The 24,896-nt window shown below is 37.4% G+C and overlaps 1 protein-coding gene across 3 annotated transcripts in view; it reads right to left on the bottom strand.

Moving 5' to 3' along the window:
• Positions 1-22,922, bottom strand: part of LOC111161007 (protein transport protein Sec23A) — a 63,507-nt gene extending 40,585 nt beyond the window's left edge. The window contains exons 1-10 of one of the 3 annotated variants that reach the window (XM_022524456.1): positions 22,815-22,853; positions 16,535-16,776; positions 14,958-15,015; positions 14,668-14,754; positions 13,500-13,736; positions 10,303-10,382; positions 8,164-8,308; positions 6,087-6,245; positions 4,900-5,015; positions 1,366-1,489 (exon numbers count right to left, since the gene is read on the bottom strand). In XM_022524456.1, coding sequence (XP_022380164.1) covers positions 1,366-1,489; positions 4,900-5,015; positions 6,087-6,245; positions 8,164-8,308; positions 10,303-10,382; positions 13,500-13,736; positions 14,668-14,754; positions 14,958-15,015; positions 16,535-16,755 — 1,227 coding nt within the window. In that variant the 5' untranslated portion in view covers positions 16,756-16,776; positions 22,815-22,853. Of the gene's footprint in view, positions 1-1,365; positions 1,490-4,899; positions 5,016-6,086; positions 6,246-8,163; positions 8,309-10,302; positions 10,383-13,499; positions 13,737-14,667; positions 14,755-14,957; positions 15,016-16,534; positions 16,777-22,806 lie in introns of all 3 variants that reach the window. The other 2 variants (XM_022524447.1, XM_022524438.1) reach the window with 2 other exon arrangements.
• Between the last annotated feature and the right edge of the window lie 1,974 nt (positions 22,923-24,896).

Below are 24,896 nucleotides of genomic sequence, written 5' to 3' on the forward strand. Positions count from 1 at the left end.
CTCACTTCTTTACCTCTCCTCAAACGGGATCCTAACTAAAATGTGTTCTCCTCAACCAGCTTTAATTCTGCCATCTTTCAAAACCACTGTAAATTACTATAAAACCATTTATCGGGCACGTGGGTGGCTCAGTGGGTTAAGCCTCTGCCTTCAGCTCAGGTCATGATCTCAGGGTCCTGGGATCGAGTCCCGCATCGGGCTCTCTGCTCTGCAGGGAGCCTGCTTCCTCCTCTCTCTCTCTCTCTCTGCCTGCCTCTCTGCCTACTTGTGATCTCTGTCTGTCAAATAAATAAATAAATAAAATCTTTAAAAAAAAAAAAAAAAACCATTTATCAAGAGTAAACTGTGTCCTGCGTATATTTGTGTTTCTTCCCTAAACATTTGTAGGACTTTTATAATCTGTTATTTCACTCTATCACAAGTGTTAATCTTATCTTTCTATCAAAACTTTTTTTTTAAGTAAGCTTCGCATCCAAGGTGGAACGTGAATTCAAGATCTGAGATCAAGAAATGCACACTCTACTGCCCAAGCCAACCAGGTGCCCCAAGATTGAGTTTCTTCTTAATAAAACCTGTGCCCTATATATCCCTTGAGATCTCTATAATTTGTAATTTCCTTTTTTAATGCTGGACATAGAGCAAGCATTCAAATAAAAAGATTAATAAGAAACATTTAATGGAAATTCAAAATCAATGTGTTTGTAATACACTTGTAACTAACACTAAGCCTTTGGGGTTTTGTTTTGTTTAAAGATTTATTTATTTTAGAGAGAAAGAGGAGAGGGGAGGGACAAAGGATGGCAAGAAAGAATCTCAAGCATACTCCCCTCTTAGTCTTGAGCCCGACGCGGAGCTCAATCCCACAACCTGAGCTAAAACCAAGAGTCCGATGCCCAACCGACTGTGCCAACCAGGTACCCCAAGCCTTTGGACTCTTCAAATCCAAATTTGAAGTGAATGACAGAAGTGACCAATATCAACAACCTACCAACCATAAAACAATTACTGATTACCTAAATAGAACAGAACAGGTTTCTTTTAAGTTAGTTACTAACTCCTACAATTAAAAAAAATCTAGCATTAACAATAGCAAACACAACACTAAAAAGATAAAGCACAGTTAAAATGGAAGTTTACCTATATAGTATCTTTCTTTCTAACAATTATTTGGAAATGCTCAAGTATAATTTCATGTACATTTAATGATGACATTTTTCTGGTAAAATCTCTAATTCTGGTTTTTGAAATAAAACCACCACTATTTTTAATACATATATTGAATTTGATTAATGATATTTTAAAATCACACTCAAGCCTACAAATTTCTTTGATAACATACCATACATATCAAGTTTTGGCTCTTACCTTTATTTCTAATGTACCACCAAAGCCCATTTTAAACTGTCCATGCATATCTTTGGTAAAGACTCTTTGAAAAGTCTGCTTGAATAAGGAAGTGTTGAAAGAATCACCCATTACCATGTATCCTCTGCATGGAAAGAACAAAAAATAATGTAAGTGACACAAGTATTGGGTCCATGTGTTAAAAACAGAAAAGTAAATTACCTCTCAGTACTACCAACAAATTTTGAAGATGCTTTCCAAAATGTGCTATATTATCATCAATTTTTAAAAAACTCAAATATATGAGACTATCTTCACCCCACAAATAATCTCAATCCCAAGGGTATCTGAGTGCCCCTAACACTTGCATTGGTCCTCAGTAATTTACTAACATTCCTTTATAAACAGATAATACAGCCACACATTACAAAATTCAAAAGGTACAAAATGGTGCATGGTAGCAAATACGTCTCTCCCATTCCAGCCACCCAGTTCTCCATACTGAAGATACCTGACAGTTTACGGCCCATGTTCTCATTCTTAAAAACAAATATATACCTGTGTATGTATATATTTGCATATACTGTCCCTGTGTATATCACATCAAACTTAACAGGATCACACTCTGTTAGAATAGGAGACTTAAGGACCGTTTTCACTTTAAGCTCTTATATACTGCTTGATTTTTTTCAGTAAGCATATACCTATTTTAATTTTTTTTTAAGTTTTAAAAAACATTAACTGTCAAAAATAATTCTGAGATACCATTTTGTTCTAACAGATCGGCAAAAATCACAGTTTGACAACATATTCTGTTGATGAGACTATGGAAACACAGATGGGAGTGCAAAACGATGGAACCTGAATGCAGAATTTGACAATATCTAACAAAATTACCTATGTGTTTTCTCTTTACTCTAGCCAACCCACTATTGGGAATCTAACCCAAAGATATTCTGGAAAACAAAAACAAAAGAAGAATATACGCACAAGAGTATTCACTATTTCTAGTAATAAAAGATCAGAAACACTCCAGATAACAATCCGGATGATCATCTATTAGAGACTAGTTGAATAAAATATGGCACATCCACACAATGAGGTAATAAACTCCTACAGACCACTTTGTAGGGTATAAGTGAAAATGCAAAGTTGGTAAAGATATGTAGAACTTTCTGCTTCTCATTCAAAAAGAGGATACACACACCCATATACTCACATGTATACAAATATTTACATATATTTCCTCATATTTTTAAAATACTTTAAGTAGCTTTAAAACAAAATATAATCAAAATTTATAATAGGCCAAAGAATAAAACTGATATGTCATAATTAATGATAATTTTAATTTTGATACTATGGAACTCTTATCTCTGATGCTATTATACATTCTTTTTTTAAAGATTTTATCTATTTGAGAGTGAGAGAGCATGTGCACATGAGAGAGAGAGCATGAGCTGAGGGAGAGGCAGATGGACAAGGAGAGGCAGACTCCCCGTTGAGCAGGGAGACAGACATGAGGCTCGGATCCCAAGACCCTGGGATCATGACTCGAGCCGAAGGCAGACACTTAACAGACTGAGTCACCCAGACGCCCCTATATTATATCTTTGTAAATGCTGTTTTCTCTATGTTTGTCACCAGTATACAAAAATATAGTTGAATTTTGTATGCTGACCTTTATCTAGAAGTCTTAACAACTTAACATTTTAATTCCAATAGCAGTATATAAATTCTTTCAGACTTTCTATTTCAACAAACATGTCCATCTATGATGTTCTGTTATCACTAAACCTGGTAATGCAAAATACATTAAGGACAACTTATACCACCCCACTAATTTTTCCCCCTTTACAGCAAACCACTATGAAATAGCTATCTATACCTTTAACTACTCAGTGTGGCCCCTGGTCCAGCAATATTGGCATCACCAAGGATTCTGTATAAAAGAATTCCAAGTCTCAACCCACGCACAGTAAATCCAGAATCTGCACTTTAACAAGATACCCAGCTGACCTACATATGTGAAAGTTAGAAAAGTTGTAATCTATACCAGCTGTTACCAATCCCATCTTCTTATTCTTCTAGTTCACTCTAAGTCAACTTTCACTGCTCTTAGGAAGTTCACCAATCATCTTTGTGGTGTTAAATTGCAAAATCTTACAACCCTACCATTTTTATTGCTATTTTAAAAAAAAGAAACACCAAAATTCTGAAAGTTCCCACATTTTTATCTCCAGCCCAGACCTATCTCCTGCACTCTATGTTGTAATATCTGATTGCCTACTCAATACCTCCTCATGGATGTCAAATGGCATCTGAAACCAAACATATTCAGAACTGAACTCCCAATCTTCTCCGCAAATACTCCTTTCCACAGTCTTATTCAACAAAAGGCAATCCTTCCAGTACACTCCCTCTGATTTTCCCAAACCCCAGATCCAACCTATCAGCAAATCTTCTACTTCTAAATATACCCAAAATCCAACCACTTCTCAGCCACCACTTGGTATTCCTGTATCCCTATATATCTCTACTGTAGACAGCTGAAGTCAAATGGTCCCTTTAAAACATTACATCAGATCATATCACATCTCAACTGAAAACTCTCCAATGACTTTGCATCTCACTCAAAGTAAAATCTGAAGCCTTACAACAGTCAAAAGACCTTCACAATCTGTCCTTCTCACTTACCCCACTCCAGCTACAAATCTAACACCCTTGATGAAAAAAATCTCAACTAAGGACAGAAAATTCTTCAACCTGATAAACCTATCTACAAAGCCCCACAGCTAACATCACACATAACGGTGAAAGATGAAACAGTTTCCCCCTAAGATCAAGAACAGGCAAATCTATAGACAGAGAGTAGATTAGTGGTCCAGACTGAGGGGTGGCGGGGAGCGGGGGTGGGGGTAGGGAACAAGGAAGCAGGGAAGGGAAATGACTGCTAATGGGTACAGAGCTACTTTCTGGGGTAGCATAATGTTCTAAAACAAAACTTGATGATGGTTGCTTGACCTGTAAATAACCAAAAACAAAACATTAAATTGTAAGCTTTAAACGGGAAATTTTATGGTGTGTGAAATATATCTCAAAAAGCTACTACAGGGGGGCCTGGTTGGCTCACTGGGTTGGGCCTCTGCCTTTAGCTCAGGTCATGATCTCAGGGTCCTGGAATCGAGTCTTGCGTCGGGCTCTCTGCTTGGTGGGGAGCCTGCTCCCCACCCCACCCCGCCTGCCTCTCTGCCTACTTGTGATATCTGTATGTCAAATAAATAAATAAAATCTTTAAAAAAAAAAGCTGCTACAATAATAAAACAATGCACAATATCAAGACAGCTTTTCAAACAGAACTTGTGCCTTTATAACTGAATTTCAGAAAAAATTTAAAGTGAGCTTTACTGAAAGGAGTATCAAAAACTGTTAATAGTTGTCCTGGAGTGGCAGGATGATGACTCTTTTTCCTAAACTCTCATTATCGGTTTATATTTGTAAACTGTAATTTATCAGTCTATAATTGCAAAAACCGTAAACACTGTAAATACATACCCAGTAAGGTTGGGACAGCATTTCATCTCCAGGAGACCTGTCTGATCTAACGCACATGCATAGATATCGATAACATGACCAGTCGTAGCAGCTCGATTAGCCAATGCTTCAAAATGCTACAAAAGATTTTTTTAATCAAATCAAAGCAATGCACAAACTTAACCATCCTATAAATCATTTTTCCATAAAGAGATCAAAATAACATAAAAAATTCTAAAAGAACAATCCATTAGAATTTAAATATGATGTTCTAATTTAATTTTCTATGATAAAAAATTATTCATAAAGTGATATAATAACTTCTATAAGTGTGACACTTTCACATTTTAAGAATTCTTTCTAAATATACTCCTAAATGAAGCTAACTTTGGAGAAAAGGCATACCAAATATCTTGCTCTTCATACATGAACATAGTAGAACACAGAACTGGTTTTCCTGGCTAAATCCACATCCAGGCAACAAAAACATCAAGTACAGAAAGACAGTAACAAAAGCTATTAGATAAACAATAAAAGAAATACTTTTTGAAGCTCTAATAAAAATTCCAAGCTCAAAAGGGAAATTAGGTAGCAGGGAAAAAGAGTGACAAAAATCATGTTGTTATACTTTTAAAAATATTATATATAATGACTACCAAAAAGAAAAGAGATAATACAGCAAAACTAAAATAAAATTGTCAACTCCAGAGAATTTCTTTTTTAAAAAGGGACATTAACAGCAAAACCAATTCAAGGGAGTCCACAGTCAAAATGAGAATATATTGCCACAAACCCAAATAAAATTGAAGTAACATGAACAGAAAACAACTCACAAGAAAATAATGGACTATTCAGGCTATGAACAATGTATGTATCTACAAGACAGCCTCTTGGAAATGAAAAAGGAAAATGCAAGGAATTTTTCCAAAGCAGGCAGAATATTCTTTAAAAATGAGTGTTTAAAAAGGCACACAGAGCTTCTCTCTAGAATATTCTTTAAAGAGATACTTATTGGTGCTATTAAGTCTTTAAATATTTAAAACCAGAAAAATTATCAAGGAAAAAAACACTATTTCTCCAATTCTGAATAGTAGTAACAATATCAGACTTCACAATATCAGATCACTTATCATCAAGTATTTGTATACTTCCTCTTCCATAAAATGAATTTTTCTACTAAAGCAAAAAGGCTTAAAAACCAAAATTACCTTAGTTCCCTTTTTAACATATTTGGCATTGTCTTTTTCAATATCATGCCATGATCTTATAGGTGTCTTCAGTTCATCACCAACCACCATTCCGGGCCCTTGAGTGGCTGGACCACCAATGAACATCATGATACGAGCACCAGTGTTGGGAAAAGTACACTATTGGCAAAAAAGTAACTTGTCAAAAGAATTTAAAAGAAAATATAAGGATATACATTTCTAAAAGTGAATTTTGATATATTCTTTCTAGAAAACAGGAAAGCATATATTTTTCAGGAAATAACCAAATGTTGTAAAGTGAAATTTAAAAACAAGGTATTTATTTGAATACCTTTCTTTTGAAATCCTATCCTTAACAATAGTGCCTTCCTAACTTTAAAATAATCTATAAACCTGATCTCTCTAAACAAGGATGCTTCTCCTACTTACTTTAAAGCCTGACTGGGAGGAGTAGAGAAAGAGTGAAAGAAAGCATCTTTTTTTTTTTTTTTTTAAAGATTTTATTTATTCATTTGACAGACAGAGATCACAAGTAGGCAGAGAAGCAGGCAGAAAGAGAGGGGGAAGCAGGCTCCCTGCTGAGCAGAGAGCCCAATGCGATGCGGGGCTTAATCCCAGGACCCTGAGGTCATAAACCCGAGCCAAAGGCAGAGGCTTAACCCACTGCGCCACCCAGGTGCCCCAAGAGCACATCTTCTATTTTTTGTTGTTGTTGTTTTACTTTTTATGTTTAAAACACAAGCATACCTTATGTTTCTAGTTCAAGATGATGGACTAAGCATTCCAATCTACCTCTCCTTCCTACCAAGTACCAGTGACATGAGAAAAAAATGGTATTATTTTTAAAATAAGACTGCTATCAGTAGACCAGAAATTTAAGGAATCCAAACACAATGGATAACAAAGTTGTCATTTCTTTCTTTTCTGAAGCTATAACATAACATGAAAAATGTGCTCTGTATTTTTGTCCAGTAACTGACTAGGGAAATTGCAAATAAAAGCATTTCTAAAATGATTATATAAATTTTTCTAATTATGGGACAAAGTAGAGTAACTATACACAGAGAGAAGGAGATGTAAACTCCATAATGGTATTAATAAATAAACTGTAAGTTTGATGAAGAATGGGATATTTGCATGGTTTCAAGTTCCTTACCATCTAATGTTTATTAATCACAAAAGGAGGAGAAATTTTAAAAGTAATTCTACAGTGGAGAAACCTGCAGACACAATCTTAGTAAGTGATCGTGGTGATTATATCACCTTGAATGGGGCAAATGAAAATCATGGGTCACCTCATAGGGTGTAATGAGAACACAGCATTATTTCTCTGATACTCCTGCCAATCATGCAAGACCTGAATCTAATTGTGAGGATACATCAAAACAAACCTCATTTGAGAGAATCTATGAAATAACTGGACTGAATCTTCCAAAGCATCAAGGTCATGAAAGGAAACGCAAAGCTGAGGAACTGTACCCGACCGAAGGAGACTAAATGGACATACCACTAAATACATGTCTCTGAACTGTATCTCTTTTGTAAAAGAAATTATTGAAATAATTGAATGAGGTCTGAAAATTAGGTTGTAGTAATGTATCAGTGTTAACACTCTGATTTTCATAATTGTATTGTGGTTATGTAGGAAAACATCCTCATTTATAGAAAATACAACTCAAGTATTCAAGGGATTGAGAACATACTAGCAACTTAAATAGTTCAAGGAGAAAAAAGTTCTTTACAACTTTTCTGTAAATTTGCTATCATTTCACAATTTTAAAAAGCATTTTTATAATTATAAAGTTCTAACTATAATTACAAAGCCTAAGAGATGTGTAAAATTTTCAAATACTACTTAAAAGTGAAATTCCCCTTATTCTACCACTGTTAATATTTGGACAAACACCCTTCTAGGTGCCTCTCTGGACACAAAAGGATACCCTGCAGGTCCAACTTCAAATATAATTATATACTTGCTGTCCTAATGACCTGATTTTTTCACTCAACATTACCTTGTACATATTACTGATACACATACATATACATTTACATTCCAAAACAGAGCTATCGTCACTACCTCAAGTAGTCCCACAGCTATGGAGAGTGCCACTCCAGAGGAACGCAAGGGTCTCTTTCCCTGTGGTACAGGCCAAGGGTCTCGCTGCAGTTCTCCCAGAAGGTCTGTGAGATTCATGTCTATTTTCTGTACTGGCTGCAAGAATCTGTAAAACAAAATTAAATAAAAAGTCATTTATAGGGACGCCTGGGTGGCTCAGTTGGTTAAGCAGCTGCCTTCGGCTCAGGTCATGATCCCAGCGTCCTGGGATCGAGTCCCACATCAGGCTCCTTGCTCGTCGGGGAGCCTGCTTCTCCCTCTGCCTCTGCCTGCCATTCTGTCTGCCTGTGCTTGCTCTCTCTCCCTCTCTCTCTGACAAATAAATAAATAAAAAATCTTAAAAAAAAAAAAAAAAGTCATTTATAAATGTTTGTGGGTGAGAGTTTAAGAACCAAGCTGTCTACTTTTTTAGAAAGAGAAAAGCATGGGGCGCCTGTGTGGCACAGCTGGTTAAGCATCTACCTTTTGCTCAGGTCATGATCCCAGGGTCCTGAGATCAAGCTGGGCATAGGGCCTGAAGGTTCATGACCTGAATGGAAGACAGATGCTTAACTGACTGAGCCACCCAGGTGCCTCTGTTTAAGCTCTTTTCTATGAAATAGGAGACAGGTGTTCATCATATTAAAATAACTCATATTAACCTCTAATTGAATAGGCTTGTGATGACTAATGAAACACTATAACCAAAAGCTCGGCCGGGAGCCTGCTTCTTTCTCTCCCTCTGTTCTTCCCCCCACCTCCCCCAGCTCACCTGTTCTTTCTCTCTTAAAAAGAAAAAAAAAAAAAAAAAAGAAAGAAATAGAAAAAAGTAATTTAAATACATAGCAGACCAATGGTTTCCTTTTTTGTATTATGATTATTTTTATTAACATATAATGTATTATTAGCCCCAGGGGTACAGGTCTGTGAATCGCCAGATTTACACACTTCACAGCACTCACCATAGCACATACCCTCCCCAATGTCCATAACCCCACCCTCTCCATACCCCCCCTTGCCCCTCAGCAACCCCCCCTTGCCCCTCAGCAACCCTCAGTTTATTTTGTGAGAATAAAAGTTTTTTATGGTTTGTCTCCCTTCCAATCCCATCTTGTTGCATTTTTTTCCTTCCCTACCCCTCAACACCCCCCACCCTGCCTCTCAAGTTCCTCATATCAGGGAGATCATATGACAATTTTCTTTCTCTGATTGACTTATTTTGCTCAGCATAATACCCTCTAGTTCCATCCACGTCGTTGCAAATGAGACCAATGGTTTTCTAACTTTTGTGTGCATCAGAATTGGTGGGAGGTTTTATTTTAATAGATTGCTGGTTGCACAGCTTTGTTTCAGTAGGTCAGGGGTAGGGTCCAAGACTTTGATTTTCAAATAAGTTCCCAGGTGATGCTATCTGCTGGTTCAGAACCACAGTCTGAGTACAACTGCTATAAGCGAAACGCTCTCACACCGAGTATCAGGACTGCATCTTTTATTTACCAGTCGAGAACGTTTTAAGGCTACTGAAATAATTATAATATACATCAACTCAATTTTAGTAATACCACCTCTGATTAGTAAGTTTAGGGGGAAAAAAACTACCTCAAAAGCTTAAAAAGCAAAATGAAAGCTTTTTTTTTTTAAAGATTTTATTTATTCACTTGACAGAGAGAGACAGCGAGAGAGGGAACACAAGCTGGGGGAGTGGAAGAGGGAGAAGCAGGCTTCCTGCGGAGCAGGAAGCCTGAGTAGGGCTTGATCCCAGGACTGAGCCTCAGGCAGACTCCTAATGACTGAGCCATCCAGGCACCCCTGAAAAGCTCTTGAGGCCCTATTTTTTTGCTTGGCGGCCTTCAAGCAGAAAAGTTTTTATGAACTTAAAAACAGAAGATTAGGATCATATCAAAACTAAAGTAACTCCTTAACATTGTAATGATGAGAAACCATTTTGGTGACATGATTCTGCCTCATCTCTTTAGAAAATATACTAAAGCAATGTATTTATATTACTAAAAATATTTAACAACATAGTATCACTGAATGTCTATGTTCAAATTAAGGGTACGGGATGCTTAAAAGAGCTGCACAAATTGTAAAATTAACTTTGCCATATTTAATTATTACCTATTGGAAGGAGGTGGCTGCTGTACCTGAGGACCACGTGTTGCTTGAGTAACAGGTACTTTAGAGAGTCCCAGCATTTCCTGTAAAGAGATGATTTCTGTGATATCCATTCAATTACTCCTACAAAGATGTATCAACTACTTAACATGTGCAAGGTGCTATGCTAGGTAGTAGGAACACAAAAATGAAGAACAAAAAGTCTCTTTCCTCAGAAAGCAAAAGGTCCAGGTGGGAAGACTGTCAGGTAAACAATAACAGTACAATGAAATAATCACAATAAGAGAGCAAAGTACAAGGTGCTACAGAAGCAAAGAGGGATACTAGCTCAGAAATTCTTTCTAATTAATAGTCAAAAAGTTACTGGGTAACTTGAATGTATTTCTTAACTCATATTCATCCACCCCTTTGAGCAACTATATTTCAAGAGTCTGCTATGTGCCAGAAAATCTAGTGGTAGTAAAATATATACAGTCCCTGACCTTATGAAATTAAAATCTGACAAAACAAATAGCAGTTAATAAAATCAATACATAAAAAAGTATAAAATTGCAATTGTAATAAATGTTATAAAGGAAAGGTACAAGGAATCATATAAATGGGATTATAAGGTACATATACCTTGTATGTCTATATTTTTTAATTTTTAACCTACTGCCTAACCAAACTGCCAGTTTCATTTTGAATTTTAAATGTGCACAAAATTCCTTTCTAGACACATGAAAATATTATTTTACTAAAGTCTTCTTGAATTTAGAAATGCTTAGTCATGAAGTGATAGAGTAAAAGTATGTAACAGAAAATCATAAAGTCTAAATATTTGGAAAGAAAAAATACTGAACTAGTACTACAGTATTTCCTATACTCTTAGCAGGAAAAACAACTTTTTACTAACAACTTACTGCATGTTAGATTCTGTGCCAAATTCCTTATATACACTATTTCTTCACAGAACAATAATGAAGTAGATTTTTTAATCCTTACTTTAAAAATGAAAACTGACACTCAGAAAGGCTACATAACCTGCTAAAGGTTACACAACTAGTAAGTGGTAAAGCAATATATTAATCCAGGTTTTGCCGGAAAGCCTTGTTAAGAGTTTATACAATTCTGAGTACTCTCATGTCACTTCACTTAGTACTAATAACAGTCTTGTAAAACAGGTATTTATCCCTTTCCACAAAGGATAAGAAAACAAGCAAGGAGATCAAACCAAGACCGCATAACTGGAAGAGTTTAAGATTTGAATCCAGGACTATTTGGGGAGCAGAGACCAAGCTCTTTTTGAGAAAATAGAGAAGAAAAATAAAAACATTTTAATGGAAAAAAAAAATTTAGTCTGTAGGCATTTATTGCCTGCTACAAAAAAGGAGGAATATTATGTGTTACGTATGTATTATATAATTTAAGTAAAATGTACTCTACAATCAGAGGTTAACATTAAACAACTTAAAAAAAAAATTACAGTTAAAAAAAACAACAGCAAATACTTACAGGCACAATCCATTTAATTTGCATGACCACGAAGTAAGGTAGATACCATTATTACCTCTCTTCTACAACCAAAAAAAACCTAAGGCATAGAAAGACTAAAACTTGCCCACTTTCTCTCCTGTCTCATAGAAACAAATGATCCTGCACTCCAAGGTACTCTGCTTCCTATGCTCCTGAAGGAATCCCCATCACCTCTTCGGAAACCTCACCTTTCACTCACCCTCTTTAATTTCTCTTTCCCTCCTGTGTGTAAACACATTCAAGTGTCCCTCCTAGAGTAAACCCGTGAACTCAGTTCCCTCTCTCAAGTTCCCACACTATTGCTAAGCTTACCTTCAACAAACCTCTTAAAAGACCAAACTCTAGGGGTGCCTGGGTAGCTCAGTGGGTTAAAGCCTCTGCCTTCGGCCCGGGTCATGATCCTGGAGTCCTGGGATCGAGCCCCACGTCGGGCTCTCTGCTCCTCGGGGAGCCTGCTTCCCTCTCTCTCTGCCTGCCTCTCTACCTACTCGTGATCTCTGTCTGTCAAATAAATAAACAAAACCTTTAAAAAAAAAAAGAACAGACTCTAATTTTCTCCACCTCCTCAAATCTTATTCATGATCCTATTCACTGTTCATTACCCTCCCCATCCAAACCTGCAAATTTCTCCACTATTTTCTATCTCAATTAACTGTCGCACCACTACCCCAGTCTGCCAACCTTCAAATTAGAATCATTTAAATCCATTCCTAAAATCTTCTTTTCTTTTTCATTTTGGACTACCTGGATGCTCCAAAGTCTGACTTCATGTCTGTCTACTTTGTACAAGGCTTACCTATCATCTTCTAGGATAACTATTCTTAACTGGGAGTTGTATCAGAATCACAGAGTTTTTCAAAATACTTATGTGAACAATCTTACCCTATTAATAACTTCCCAATACAAGCACATGTTCATTTACACTCTTAGAGTCTAGCAAAATCTCTAAGCAAAAATATATATTGAAAAATATCCCCACATGATCCTAGTAAGCCACACATAACTCCCTATCTTGGAAGAAAAGCTTCAATTGCCCCCAAAATAAAGAAGTCCTAGTGTATGAAAAAATATATACTCTTAGTTCATACATTAATAACCCTCAAGCCTTAAAATATTCCCTTTGCCAAACCTAATAAAAGTGTTTGGGTCATGGGACACCTGGGCAGCTCAGTCAGGTAAGCGTGTGTTTTCGGCTCAGGTTATGATCCCAGAGTCCTGGGATGGAGTCCCACATCGGGCTCCCTGCTCGGCAGGAAGCCTGCTTCTCCCTCTGCCTGCCACTCCTCCCTCTGCTTGTGCTCTCTCGCTGACAAATAAATAAAATCTTTAAAAAAAAAAAAAGTGTTTAGGTCCTAAATGAGATGTCAAGAAGCAAAAGGTAATATTCTGTGGTTGCTTTCCCTCAGTCTTTAGCATGAATTCCGTAAGCCCTTCAAATCTCTAGCAAAATACCTTCAGTTTCACCATTAAAAGTGAGGGGTTCAATCTGTATAATAACAATTTCAGACAACTGAAGGAAAACTGATACCAACATTAAATTTAAAGGCTTTGTAATATAATGATAATAATACAATTAGTCATTATTATAAAAATATTTTCTACAAACTTCTATCCAGAATGCATTTACAGACATTTATGGAGTGATGCCCACAGACAAGGTTCAAACTACCATTCTTGCTGCTTACCTGAAGTTGTTTGGCAGACAGGTCTTTTGTTCCTCTGAACACGTAGCTTTTTGAAATGCCCTCACATCCAAGTTCATGAACCTGTACCATTCTCCCAAAAGTAATAAGTCCAACCAAGGCTGTAGGTGGTAAAAGACTTAATGACATCTGCATAGATTCTTTCAGGGCTTGTAAATCTTCATCTTCCATGCAAGTATCAACCACATAGAGGAATATCAAAGGCATCTGAGGACCACGCTTTTAAAAAATGTTGCAATAATAAGAAAATAATGTTAATGTATTAACACTCAGCACAATATACAAGCATAATTAGTAGAGGACTAATTAAATAATTTACAGTTCAAAAAAATAATTTATAGTTCATTCATACAATGCAATCTTAAGTTATTTCAGAAATGAAACAAGTTATATACACACAGAGACATCTAAGACATATCAAGAGAAAAACTAAATTTACAAACATTATTTATAGTTTCAAAAGCTTTTGGTTTCATTTAATTGCATGAGGCTTCATCTCCTATACAAGTATTTATTTCTCTCAAAATAAGAAAACAATAGCTATAAAGCTTAAAAACAAAATAAGGTGATTTTTATAAAGTAATTATCCAAACCTGAATTTTACGGCAAGAGACCTGGAAACTAGGTAGGCTGGACAAATTACTTACTGGCTCAAGTGATCCATATTCTGCTTTCTCTACAACACTTACAAAGAATATTATAACTTTAATACTTATATATGTAAACTACTATGTAAAGCCTTTCAGAAAGGGAAGAAAAATGACTTTCTTAACAAGGACCAATGCAAGAGTAACTTTATTAATTAGACTTGGAGATATACCGTCAGGTTCTAGCATCATATTGACTTAAGTATTTCTGAACTAACCTTCCAACTACACAGCAACACTGACTCTGTACTATTTATTGGTCTACTCAATACAGCAAATCATCCCATCACCCAATATCCTGGCAACCGATTAAATGACTACAACAGAGAGACTATCTTATTCAAATTGACCAAGACAGTTCTTACCTCTTAAAAGCTCCATCAATTCAATGTGAGAATCAAGAATGATGCCCATTAATTCATCTGAATTTAACAATTATTTTGGTATAAAGTAAATTACTAGATATTTAAAACCTTCTTAAGGATTTATTCTTGTGCTCTTACCAGAACTACATATTCGATGCTAGAAAACTGAGGTAAAAGCTCAGCGGGTTGATTCAGTTCAGATATACCAGCATAAGTAGGTGGAAACTATGGAGGGAAAAAAGAAATTTTTAACAAGTTACTTGCCAGAAAGAGTAATGAAATTCTAAACTGCAAATAATTTTCTGATCATTTAGTTACTAAAAAGTGTTTTTCATATGAAAATTTATTTCATCTTTTTTTAATACACATTTTTCTACATATTTAGATTAGTACCAAAGCATTAACATCTGCATTGCGAGTTTTCTTACCTGATTCCTTTGATAACAAAAGTTGCAAGCCCAGAGTTTTGCTCGATAATCCACCTGACTGTTTTAAGAAAAGATAAAACAGAGCTCATGTTTCAGTTCAACTGTACAATGATTTAATTTTAATAAATTAATTTTTCTGAAACATGAAAACATTCAAATAGTTAAAGAGATCTTTAAAAGCTATTACTTCTAGATGTTGCCAGTACCTAATTCATACTTTTAGCAAAGTTTACCTAAATGAACTTTTAATACATAGCAAGTATCAGTAAAATTAAGATAATCCTTTTTTCTTCAAATAATTTAGTAACTTCTACACTCAGATCTAGAAAATATTTATTTAATTCAGAAGTATATTTCTTGAATACTTTATATGTACCCGCCATTATTCCAGGTACTGATAATACAGCAGTAAACAAGAGATCAAAGGTCCCTGTTATCACTGAGTTTATAATCTAGAACAGAAAAACATACAATAGAAAAGTAGGTGCATAAATACAGAAGATACTTTCAGACAGTGATAATAGAGATTAAAGATAATAAAGCAGGGTGTAAGAATGTGTTTGGGAGGGGTACTTTAAAAGAAAGCCTTCTTAAATAAACAACTGAAATGTGGTCTAAATGGAAAGGAAGCAGTCAATCCAGGCAGAACAATCCAGGCAGAATATATAGCTATTGCACAAGTTTCAAGGTAGGAATAAATTTCGTATGTTCAAGGATCAGAAAGAGGGTAAGGTATAATGTAGATAAGAATAAAGGAAATGGATAAGATGAAGGCAGAAATATACAAAGGCTAGATGATAAAGGGTTTTATAAGTCTTGACAAACAGTTTGGATTTTCAGTCTATAAGACACTATTAAAGGATTTTAATCATCTGATATCCATTTGTAACACTTTAGCTTCTGGATAAAGAATAAACTGCTAAAAGACAAGAATGGAAACAGGGTGTCCAGAAAATTGTCCAGAAAAAAAGATGGTATACTTTGAAGTAGAATGTACTAGCAGAGACTGAATATGAGAGACAGAATCAGTAATGTTCCAGAGGCAGATTCAGAGTTGTTAGTGGACTGAGTAGGGAGAGAGGGTGGAAAGAGGAGTAAAAGATGATTCTTGATATTCTGGTTTATGCATTAAGAAATCATAACATTTTCAGGGGCGCCTGGGTGGCTCAGTGGGTTAAGGCCTCCTCTTTCCCTGCCTGCTTCTCTGCCTACTTGTGATCTCTGTCTGTCAAATAAATAAATAAAATCTTAAATAAAAAATCATAACATTTTCAACACCATACCACTCAATTATGACTTTTCTAATGACACAAGATGGGTCTAATGATGCACAGCCATCACCAGTACCTAGCAATACTAGTGATAGGATCTAACAGTTCATATAGTGATAATTTTACCTTTGGTCTCTTATCAACTCACTACAACTAGAATATCCTTCAATTTTACAGCTCCTTGGATGTGACTACCCTAATTTGAAAAAATAACTATAACAAAACAAACACCTTCATATAAATGCACAAGAAACTATAATCTTAAATAGGATTGCAACATTAGTTTTTTCAATATATTTTAATTACCATAAAGGATTCAAAACTGCACGGCAAGTGGTCCTACTACACAGAACAGGTTCATATTGAATAGGCGGTAAATCAGGTCTCTCCTTCAGTGGTGTAAATAGGGCTGCTACTGGAACGACCATTCTTGTAGCTTCCAGTCGACTTGATGGCCAAACATTCCAACTAAATCGGACTCCATCTCGTTCTTCATTTTGTTGGATGAATTCCAAATACGTTGTCATCGTAGTGCGTGATGCTTACTTCTGCGACAAAATTAAAGATGTTTAAAAATCTTATTCTTTTTAAGATTTTATTTATTTATGGGACAAACAGAGCACAAGCAGGGAGAGCAGCAGGCAGAAGGAGAGGGAGAAGCAGGCTCCCGGCTGAACAGGGGGGCCTGACACTGGGATCACACCCTGAGCCCCTAAGCGGAAGACAGACACAACCGACTGAGCCATCTAGGCGCCCCTAAAAATCCTCTTAAAAAACTAAAGTATTTTTTTCCACTGTCCGCCATATTCATCCAAGAAAAATGAGAAATCTCAGAAAAAAAATTAGCAAGCAACAATAATCTCACTTATAACAAATGAATGACTCTACAGAACTAAGTGTTCATTAGGCCCAGTAAGAGGTATTTCATCCTTTTTCAGTCATTCTTAAAAAAAAAAAAAAAAAAGTATAATAGGTGTCCTATTTATTTAAGGTGTGTAGGAAAGAAAGTCAAAGATGGGGGTAAATTTAGAGCCTATGTTTTCGGTATCAGCCCTCTAAGTTACATTATTCTAATGAACAGATTATCAAAAACATTAAATTCTAAAGCTCATATGGTTTTCTAACCAGAAGATGACATGTTTCTACAAAACCTGCTAGAAGAGAATGCTTAACAGTGCATAACAAAAACATTTTTCTAAAACTGAGTACTTCTGTTTGAGACAGGTAAATTTTTCTATTGTGTGAATATAGGACCATTTGTGGCACAATAAGTAAAATGCTTGCTAAGTGGTGTTCTACATAAGCCATTTGACTTCTTTTGCAGAAACTTAATTAAGAATATTTTTAGGGATGCCTGGGTGGCTCAGTCAGTTAAGCGGCTGCCTTTGGCTCAGGTCATGATCCCAGTGTCCTGGGATCAAGCCCCACATCGGGCTCCTTGCTCCGCAGGGAGCCTGCTTCTCGCTCTGCCTCTGCCTGCCACTCTGCCTGCATGTACTCTATCTCTGACAAATAAATGAATAAAATCTTAAAAAAAAAAAAAAAAGAATATTTTTAACTTTCAAACTTAGGAGAGCATTTTATTTTTTTTTTAAGATTTTATTTATTTATTTGACAGAAAGAGAGATCACAAGTAGGCAGAGAGGAGGCAGAGAGAGAGGGGGAAACAGGCTTCCTGCTGTGCAGAGAGCCCAATGCGGGGCTCGATCCCAGGACCCTGGGATTACAACCTGAGCCGATGGCAGAGGCCTAACCCACTGAACCACCCAGGTGCCCCAAGGAGAGCATTTTAAACTCCAATTTGATACACACAATTTCAATATACTCTCTTAAATTTAATAGAAGGAGGATTCCGCTCTCATTAGGGCCCAGTATCAAGACATATCTCCATCTTGTTACTCTTCTTACTGCCTATCTAGAATGCCAGCCTTCCTACCTAGACAACAGTTAGTTCTATCTCACATTCTCAAACTGCAACAGTGATTTGTAAAGGAAGGAAATTGTAAAATTTAAAGTTCTGAGAGGATAGAGAGTTTAAATTGTTATGTGGCTGGCCAAAGATTTGAAGGAGAGATGAAAGATACCAAGAACTGAAGAATTAGGAAGGTAGGGTACCAAAAGAGCCAACAGGAATACTGAAGTTGCTAAGAATGACAATAGCACGAGGAACTGATTCTAAAATGTAACTGAGGGAAGAAAAGATATTATTTGAAAAAAGCATACTGAATATAATGGTTTTAATTTTAGGAACATTTTCAAATAGATTTTGTTAATAAGTATTACAGAAAGCGAAGCTTAACAAATCTAGGTTATTTCTCTTCCTTGGCAGCTAAGAATTTTCTTTTATTTAAAAGACATAAGAATGTTCTATATTAAATATATCTTTGTTAAAAAAAGAAAAATTAGGAGCATCTGCCTTTTGCTCAGCATGATCCCAGTGTCCTGGAATGGGCACCTCCCCCCCAATTGGGCTCCCTGCTCAGCAGGAAGCCTGCTTCTCCCTCTCCCTCTCCCCCTGCTTCTGTTCCCTCTTTCACTGCCTATCAAATAAATAAATAAAATCTTTAAATATATATACACATACATATATATAAAAAAAAATTAAACACTGTATTCCTATCAGAATCTCACAGACAACCAGAAAACTATATGCTAATCAAAAGCAAACACAGATTTTTCAAAGATTGGTAAGGGATAGAGAGGAATCCTAAAATAACTAACCTGTTTAGAAAAGCCGATCTTCAAGGTAAATACAGAAGCCAGATTCAAGAAGGACAGTACAAGTTCCCAAGAAAAAGTAGGTGTTGAAAAATCATGATAAAACAAAAGTCTGGAATAGTCAGAGGACAGTTAGATGCCAACCACAGTTTTAAAGAAGAAACAACCTCCTCTGGGAGAGAAATCGTTCTTACCAACAGCTTCCAGGCTATGTATGTGAATATAAATTCCAGGACTATGCAATCCCTCCCATTATTTCTACAGAACAAAAACCAAATGAAGTTTTCCATTTTTGCATATATAATAGAATCTATGTAATCTAAAATGTATCATCAAAAAAATTTTAGGGGCGTCTGGGTGGTTCAGTGGGTTGAGCCTCTACCTTCGGCTCAGGTCATGATCTCAGGGTCCTGGGATCCTGCCCACATCAGGCTCTCTGCTCAGCGGGGAGCCTGTTTCCCCTTCTCCCTCTGCCTGCCTCTCTGCCTACTTGTGATCTCTCTCTCTGTGTCAAATAAATAAATAAATAAAATCTTTTTTTTTTTTAATTTTTTTAATTTTTTTAATTTTTTAAATACAAAAAAATAAATAAATAAAATGCATCACCAAAAAGCATTACAATACCTAATAAAATACTAGACCAATCAGGGTTTTTCATCTGAACCATAAAATCACAAAAAATGTTTTGACTATTTTCTCAATTCTCCAAAAATAGTACATAACTAATACTTAGGTATTTGGCATACATTTTCTCAACTGATGAAGTAAGTCTGTCACCTGGAAAATAACTGACAGTAGTTATTAACCAGGATAAAATGTGAGCTTTCAAGCAAATATAAAGAAAAAAAATGTTCAAGATTTTATTTATTTCTTTGACAGATAAATACACAGAAAGTGTACAAGCAGGGAGAGTGGCAGACAGAGGGAGAGGGAAAAGCAGGCTCACTGCTGAGCAAGAAGTCCAATGTGGGGCTCCATCTCAAGGTCCTGGGATCATGACCTGAACAGAAGGCAGATGCTTAACCCACTGAACCACCCAGGCACCCTGCAAATATCAAAATTTATGAAAACCGGTGTCCATGACCCTGAGCTTCACAGCTGGCTAATATGTAAAGATTTTTCTGATAAGATCAGTGCTGATACTAATGTGAATTTTCTATTGTATAATGAAACATGTCAACATTTGGAAAATATACTTTATTCAGTAAGGCAAATCTCCCAAATGATCAGTTCATGATATTACAAAATCATGCATGGATAGAGATCCATTCAAAGTGCAGGACAGACCAATGAATTTCAATGCAATATAGTACAAAAAGTTCATTTCTAAGATTTCATTATTCACACTGCTATTAACCCTTGATTTCTGAATTAAAACTGTCAGGTTGTAGTGTAGTATGAAAAAAGAATATGCACAATTATCTGGAAAAGTTATTAAAATATTCCTCCTTTTTCCAACTATGTATCTAAGTAAGGCAAGACTTCTTTCATACAATTTAAGCAAAATAACCTATTACAATAGACTGAATGCAGAAGTAAATATGAAAATCCACCTGTCTTCTATTAAGGCAGGGTGGGTTTTTCGGGGGAGGGGGGTAGTTGGGTTTTTTTGGGTTTTGTTTTGGATCCTCAACAATGTTCAAGAGTACAAAGGGGTCCTAAGAAGCAAGGTCTTAGGACATTAGGGTTCAATTCAATCAGAGAGCCTAGTAGAGAAAGGCTCTATTAGATTTAACATAAAGACATTTACACACAATAGACAGGTTTAAGTTTCTACAAGTAACAAGGCTGTATCCTAACATCCGTGCTTTTTATTATGAAATACTAAATATCACCTGTGTGATATCTGAGCACAATTACCCTCCTTTTCCTCTCTGCTCTAAGATCATATTTGTTTACTAAATCACATCTATTGTATTTTGTACATTCTCACTTTTCAGCAGTATTTTGAAAAAGTCCCACCTACTTCTTCTTAACTGGTCCAGTTACATGGCCATGCACAACACCTCCCCAACTTCCCTCACCTTTCCAAGGTAGGAATGGCTCAATTTTAAAATCACTAATTCTAGTACAAACCTTTCCACTCTGGACCCCATATCCAACAATGGCATATCTAAAATAAATTCCTTTCACAAACTAGTTTTTTTTTTTAAAGATTTTATTTTTATTTATTTATTTGACAGAGATCACAAGTAGGCATAGAGGCAGGCGGGGAGAGAGAGAGAGAGAGAGAGGAAGAAGCAGGCTCCCCGCTAAGCAGAGAGCCCGATGCGGGGCTCGATCCCAGGACCTGGGATCATGACCCCAGCCGAAGGCAGAGGCTTTAACCCCTGAGCCACCCAGGCACCCCACAAACTAGCTTTTTATAAAATAGCATTATTTCATCAGCACTCTTATCACCTAATCTTATGTTAAAACCAAATAAATATGATTCAGACACTGTATTAGGATGGAGATTTAAAATACTAGTCATTAAAAAAATAAAAAAAATAAAATAGTAGTCATAATATTTTTTAAAGTGGTACAAAACACAAAAGACTATGCTAAAGAAATGTCTCATTTCCCAGGACAACTTATGTATAATCAGCAGAACTTACTTTAGTTAAATAATTTCTCATGATATAACTAAAAGCAAAGAAGCAAAACATCATGTCTCTTTAACCTACCATATCAAACACATGCCCACAGTACTTTTAAAGCTTTTTCTATTCAATAAAAATCAGGAGTTTGCAATATTCCAATTATAGCACTTTTATAGATCCCAAGTGAAAAATATCCTAAATTGCAAGTAAAATCTGAATTTCTTCCAATCATATGTGCTTACCAATTAAGTGTGCCTCTCTACTTTCCAGTTGTAAAATCCTCAATGAAGTGTTTTCAACTGCTTTCCATGCCTAAATTTATGATCTTGAACAAATAACTTAACTTCTCTGATCCTCAATTTCTCAGGTAAGATGAGGGGTTGAGGCTTTTTACTACAAGGCCCCTTCTAACTCTAAAACTCTATGAGTCAAATAAAAATGGTCGGACTTCCAAAACGATGTTAGACTACTGGAAAGGAAGAGAAGGAAAACTTAACATTTATACTTAAATCCATATTAAACCTAAAACTTTTTTTAACCAAGTTAATTTGTCTGGATATACGCGGCTTTACCGGGTGGAGGTTGAGGAAATTCACGTGAATTCAACATACCCCAGAGACTACATGTAGACTGTACTTTTCCTTTCCCACCAAAACGGGAAAACGCTAGCACAACAGAAAAGACTGGTCCGATCTGAAAACTGCACACCACTTGTAATCGAGGCCTAAGGCGTTAGCTTGACCTGCCACTTAATTCTCCTTATCCTCTTCGACTCCCAAGGCCGAACTACCCGTGACGAAGTCACCTGGGTTCAAAGTCTAGGGCACTTCAGATCAGGGAAGGCATGAACCGAGAAGCCAAGTGTCCAGAAGCAGTGATAAGCTGGGGCGAGGAAGGCAGGTCGCCCGGGAGTCGGGGGTGGGTGCTGGGCGAGATGCTGAACTGCCGTTTTTCACCCGACTCCCATCTTTCGCACCTTACCCAGGGGAGCTTGGTGAAGGGCCCGGGCCCCCAGGCCCGGAAGAACGAAGCGGAGTGGTGGCTGAGATGGTGAAGAGGTCAGGATTCAAAGGTGCCCCCGCCGGCCGGTCGCTGCCGCCGGCGCCCCCGTCTGTTCCGGAGCACCCCAAGAGGGCAGAGCGGGCACCAGCCCCAAGAGACCCCGGCCCACCCGCCTGCCGGCCCACAGCAGCACAGCTTCCCCTCCCCCGCTTTCCGCTGAGCGCCCGCGGCCTCTCCGGGGAGCCGGGAGGAGGAAGACCCGAAGCCGGTCCTTACCCCAGGGCCTCCAAACGAGATCCGCGCCGGCCGCAGCCACCACCTTGCAAAATCGGTCCCTTCAGCCGACCCAGAGCAACCGTGGCACTGCAATCACGGCCGGCGCCGCCCCGCCCCCGGCCTCCGCGCAGAACACCGCTGGGCCAACATGGCTGGTGCCGCCTCTGCCACGTCAATGGGTTGGAGGGGCGGGACGACCGCGCCAGGGAACCGAAGGGGAGAGTGCGGGACCCGGCGGAATGCAGCGGAGATAGGGCACTAGGAGGAGAGAGGGGAGGGGAAGGGGCGTGCACGGAGCCAGGGCGGGGCTATCGGATGAGCGAACTAATGGGAGGGCGCGGCACCCGGGCGGAGCCGTGAGGGTGGAGACGAGAAGGAGAAAGGGGAGGGAAGGGGCGGTGACGGAACCTGGGGGGCGAGGCAACCGAAACTGACCAGGTTGGAGACCACCTGAAGGGAGAGTGGCCCCAGCGGAATTGGAGCGCCTTCACCCTTTCCACGGATCTAGGGCAGATCCCACTCCCTGAGGGCCACAGGCGAGAGTAGGAACTTCTGTCGCCATTCAGACTCCTCAACTCGAGGTGGGGCGGGGGCGGCGTCCGGTAGGACATCCCCTCATGTAGAGCCCTGGTTGATTGCTAAAACCACAAAACTACATCTCCCCTAAAAAAACAAACAAAGTGAAAAGTTCGTTTATTCACTTAGTGCAACAAATATTTCCTGAACACTATGTACCAGGTACAGTAGGCAAAACAGGCCTATTTATAAAACTAAAAATACAAAAAATTTGCAATTACAGAGCAAAAAAAAAAGATGGCTGTCGTCTTTTCAACAAAAATTACGAGACTTTAAAGGTCTCAAAAAAGTCCTCAAGTCCTATGTTTTAATGATACAAATGCATGAAGAACCAAACGTAACAATTAGCTAGGATATAGTAGTGATGCATTTGAAATCTGCAGTCACTATTTACAAGATGGGTATGTTCCATACTCATGCATCGCAGTTGCATTCAGAGGACATTGCTCATTTTGGGTATGTCTACAAAACCAGGAAAATATGGAATAAAAATTGGGATTTGCTATATTTACATAATTAAATTTCCAATACAGTTGTTTTCCATTATGCCTTTACTCTTTTTATACAAGCTTACTCTTTTTATAACAGCTTTGAATATCTCTTTACTCTAATTTGTATAAATATCTCATGAAGATGTAAAAATTATAGAGTCCATTGGACTCAGATTATAAATTGTAAAGACTATTTTTCTTGGTATACTGAAAGTTAAGAGGTTTTGATTTGAGGAAGAGAAGAATAGAGAAAGAATGGAAAATATCTTGAGCTACTGGGAAAGGAGAGTTAGACTAGGAATTGGAGAAAGGGAAGACTCTCCTAAAACAACCTTCTCTGGCTTTCTAACATAATCTATAGACATCCCTGGCCCAAGGCATTTGGGATTAATCTGTGAATCTGAAGGTTGTTAAACATTTACCAACATGCAACTGACTATAATTGTTTACTTTCATTACACCACTACAGGTCCTGGCACAAAATAATTTTTCCTTAAATGTTCATGAATGAGCAGCAGCTCTTTCTGCCCATAGGTCTTGTCCCATGCTTTTATATAACCACCATTTTGCAGCATTAAAAAAAAAAATTAAAGAATGAGCATGAAAACCTAAATAATTATATATTATTATTATTATTATTATTATTATTATTATTGGGGTGCCCGGCACAGTTGGTTAGGTATCTGACTATTGGGATGCCTGGGTGACTCAGTAAGTTAAGTGTCTGCCTTCAGCTCAGGTCATGATGCCAGGGTCCTGGGACTGAGGCCCACTTTAGGCTCCTTGAGGAGCCTGCTTTTCTCTCTGCCTACCGCTCCCCCGCTTGTGCTTGTTCTTTCTCTCTCTCCCCCTCTGACAAATAATAAATAAAGTCTTTAGGGGGAAAAAAAAAATCTGACTATTGATTTCAGCTCAGGTAATGATCTCAGGATCATGAGATCAAGCCTTACATTGTTGGGCTCTGCAGTCAGCAACAGGGTCTGCTTGAGATTCTTTCTCTCTCTCCCTCTGCCCCCCCACCCA

This window comes from Enhydra lutris, unplaced genomic scaffold, assembly GCF_002288905.1.
Source record: "Enhydra lutris kenyoni isolate GAN:26980312 unplaced genomic scaffold, ASM228890v2 scaffoldscaffold4, whole genome shotgun sequence".
In the NCBI taxonomy this organism is placed as follows: domain Eukaryota; kingdom Metazoa; phylum Chordata; class Mammalia; order Carnivora; family Mustelidae; genus Enhydra; species Enhydra lutris.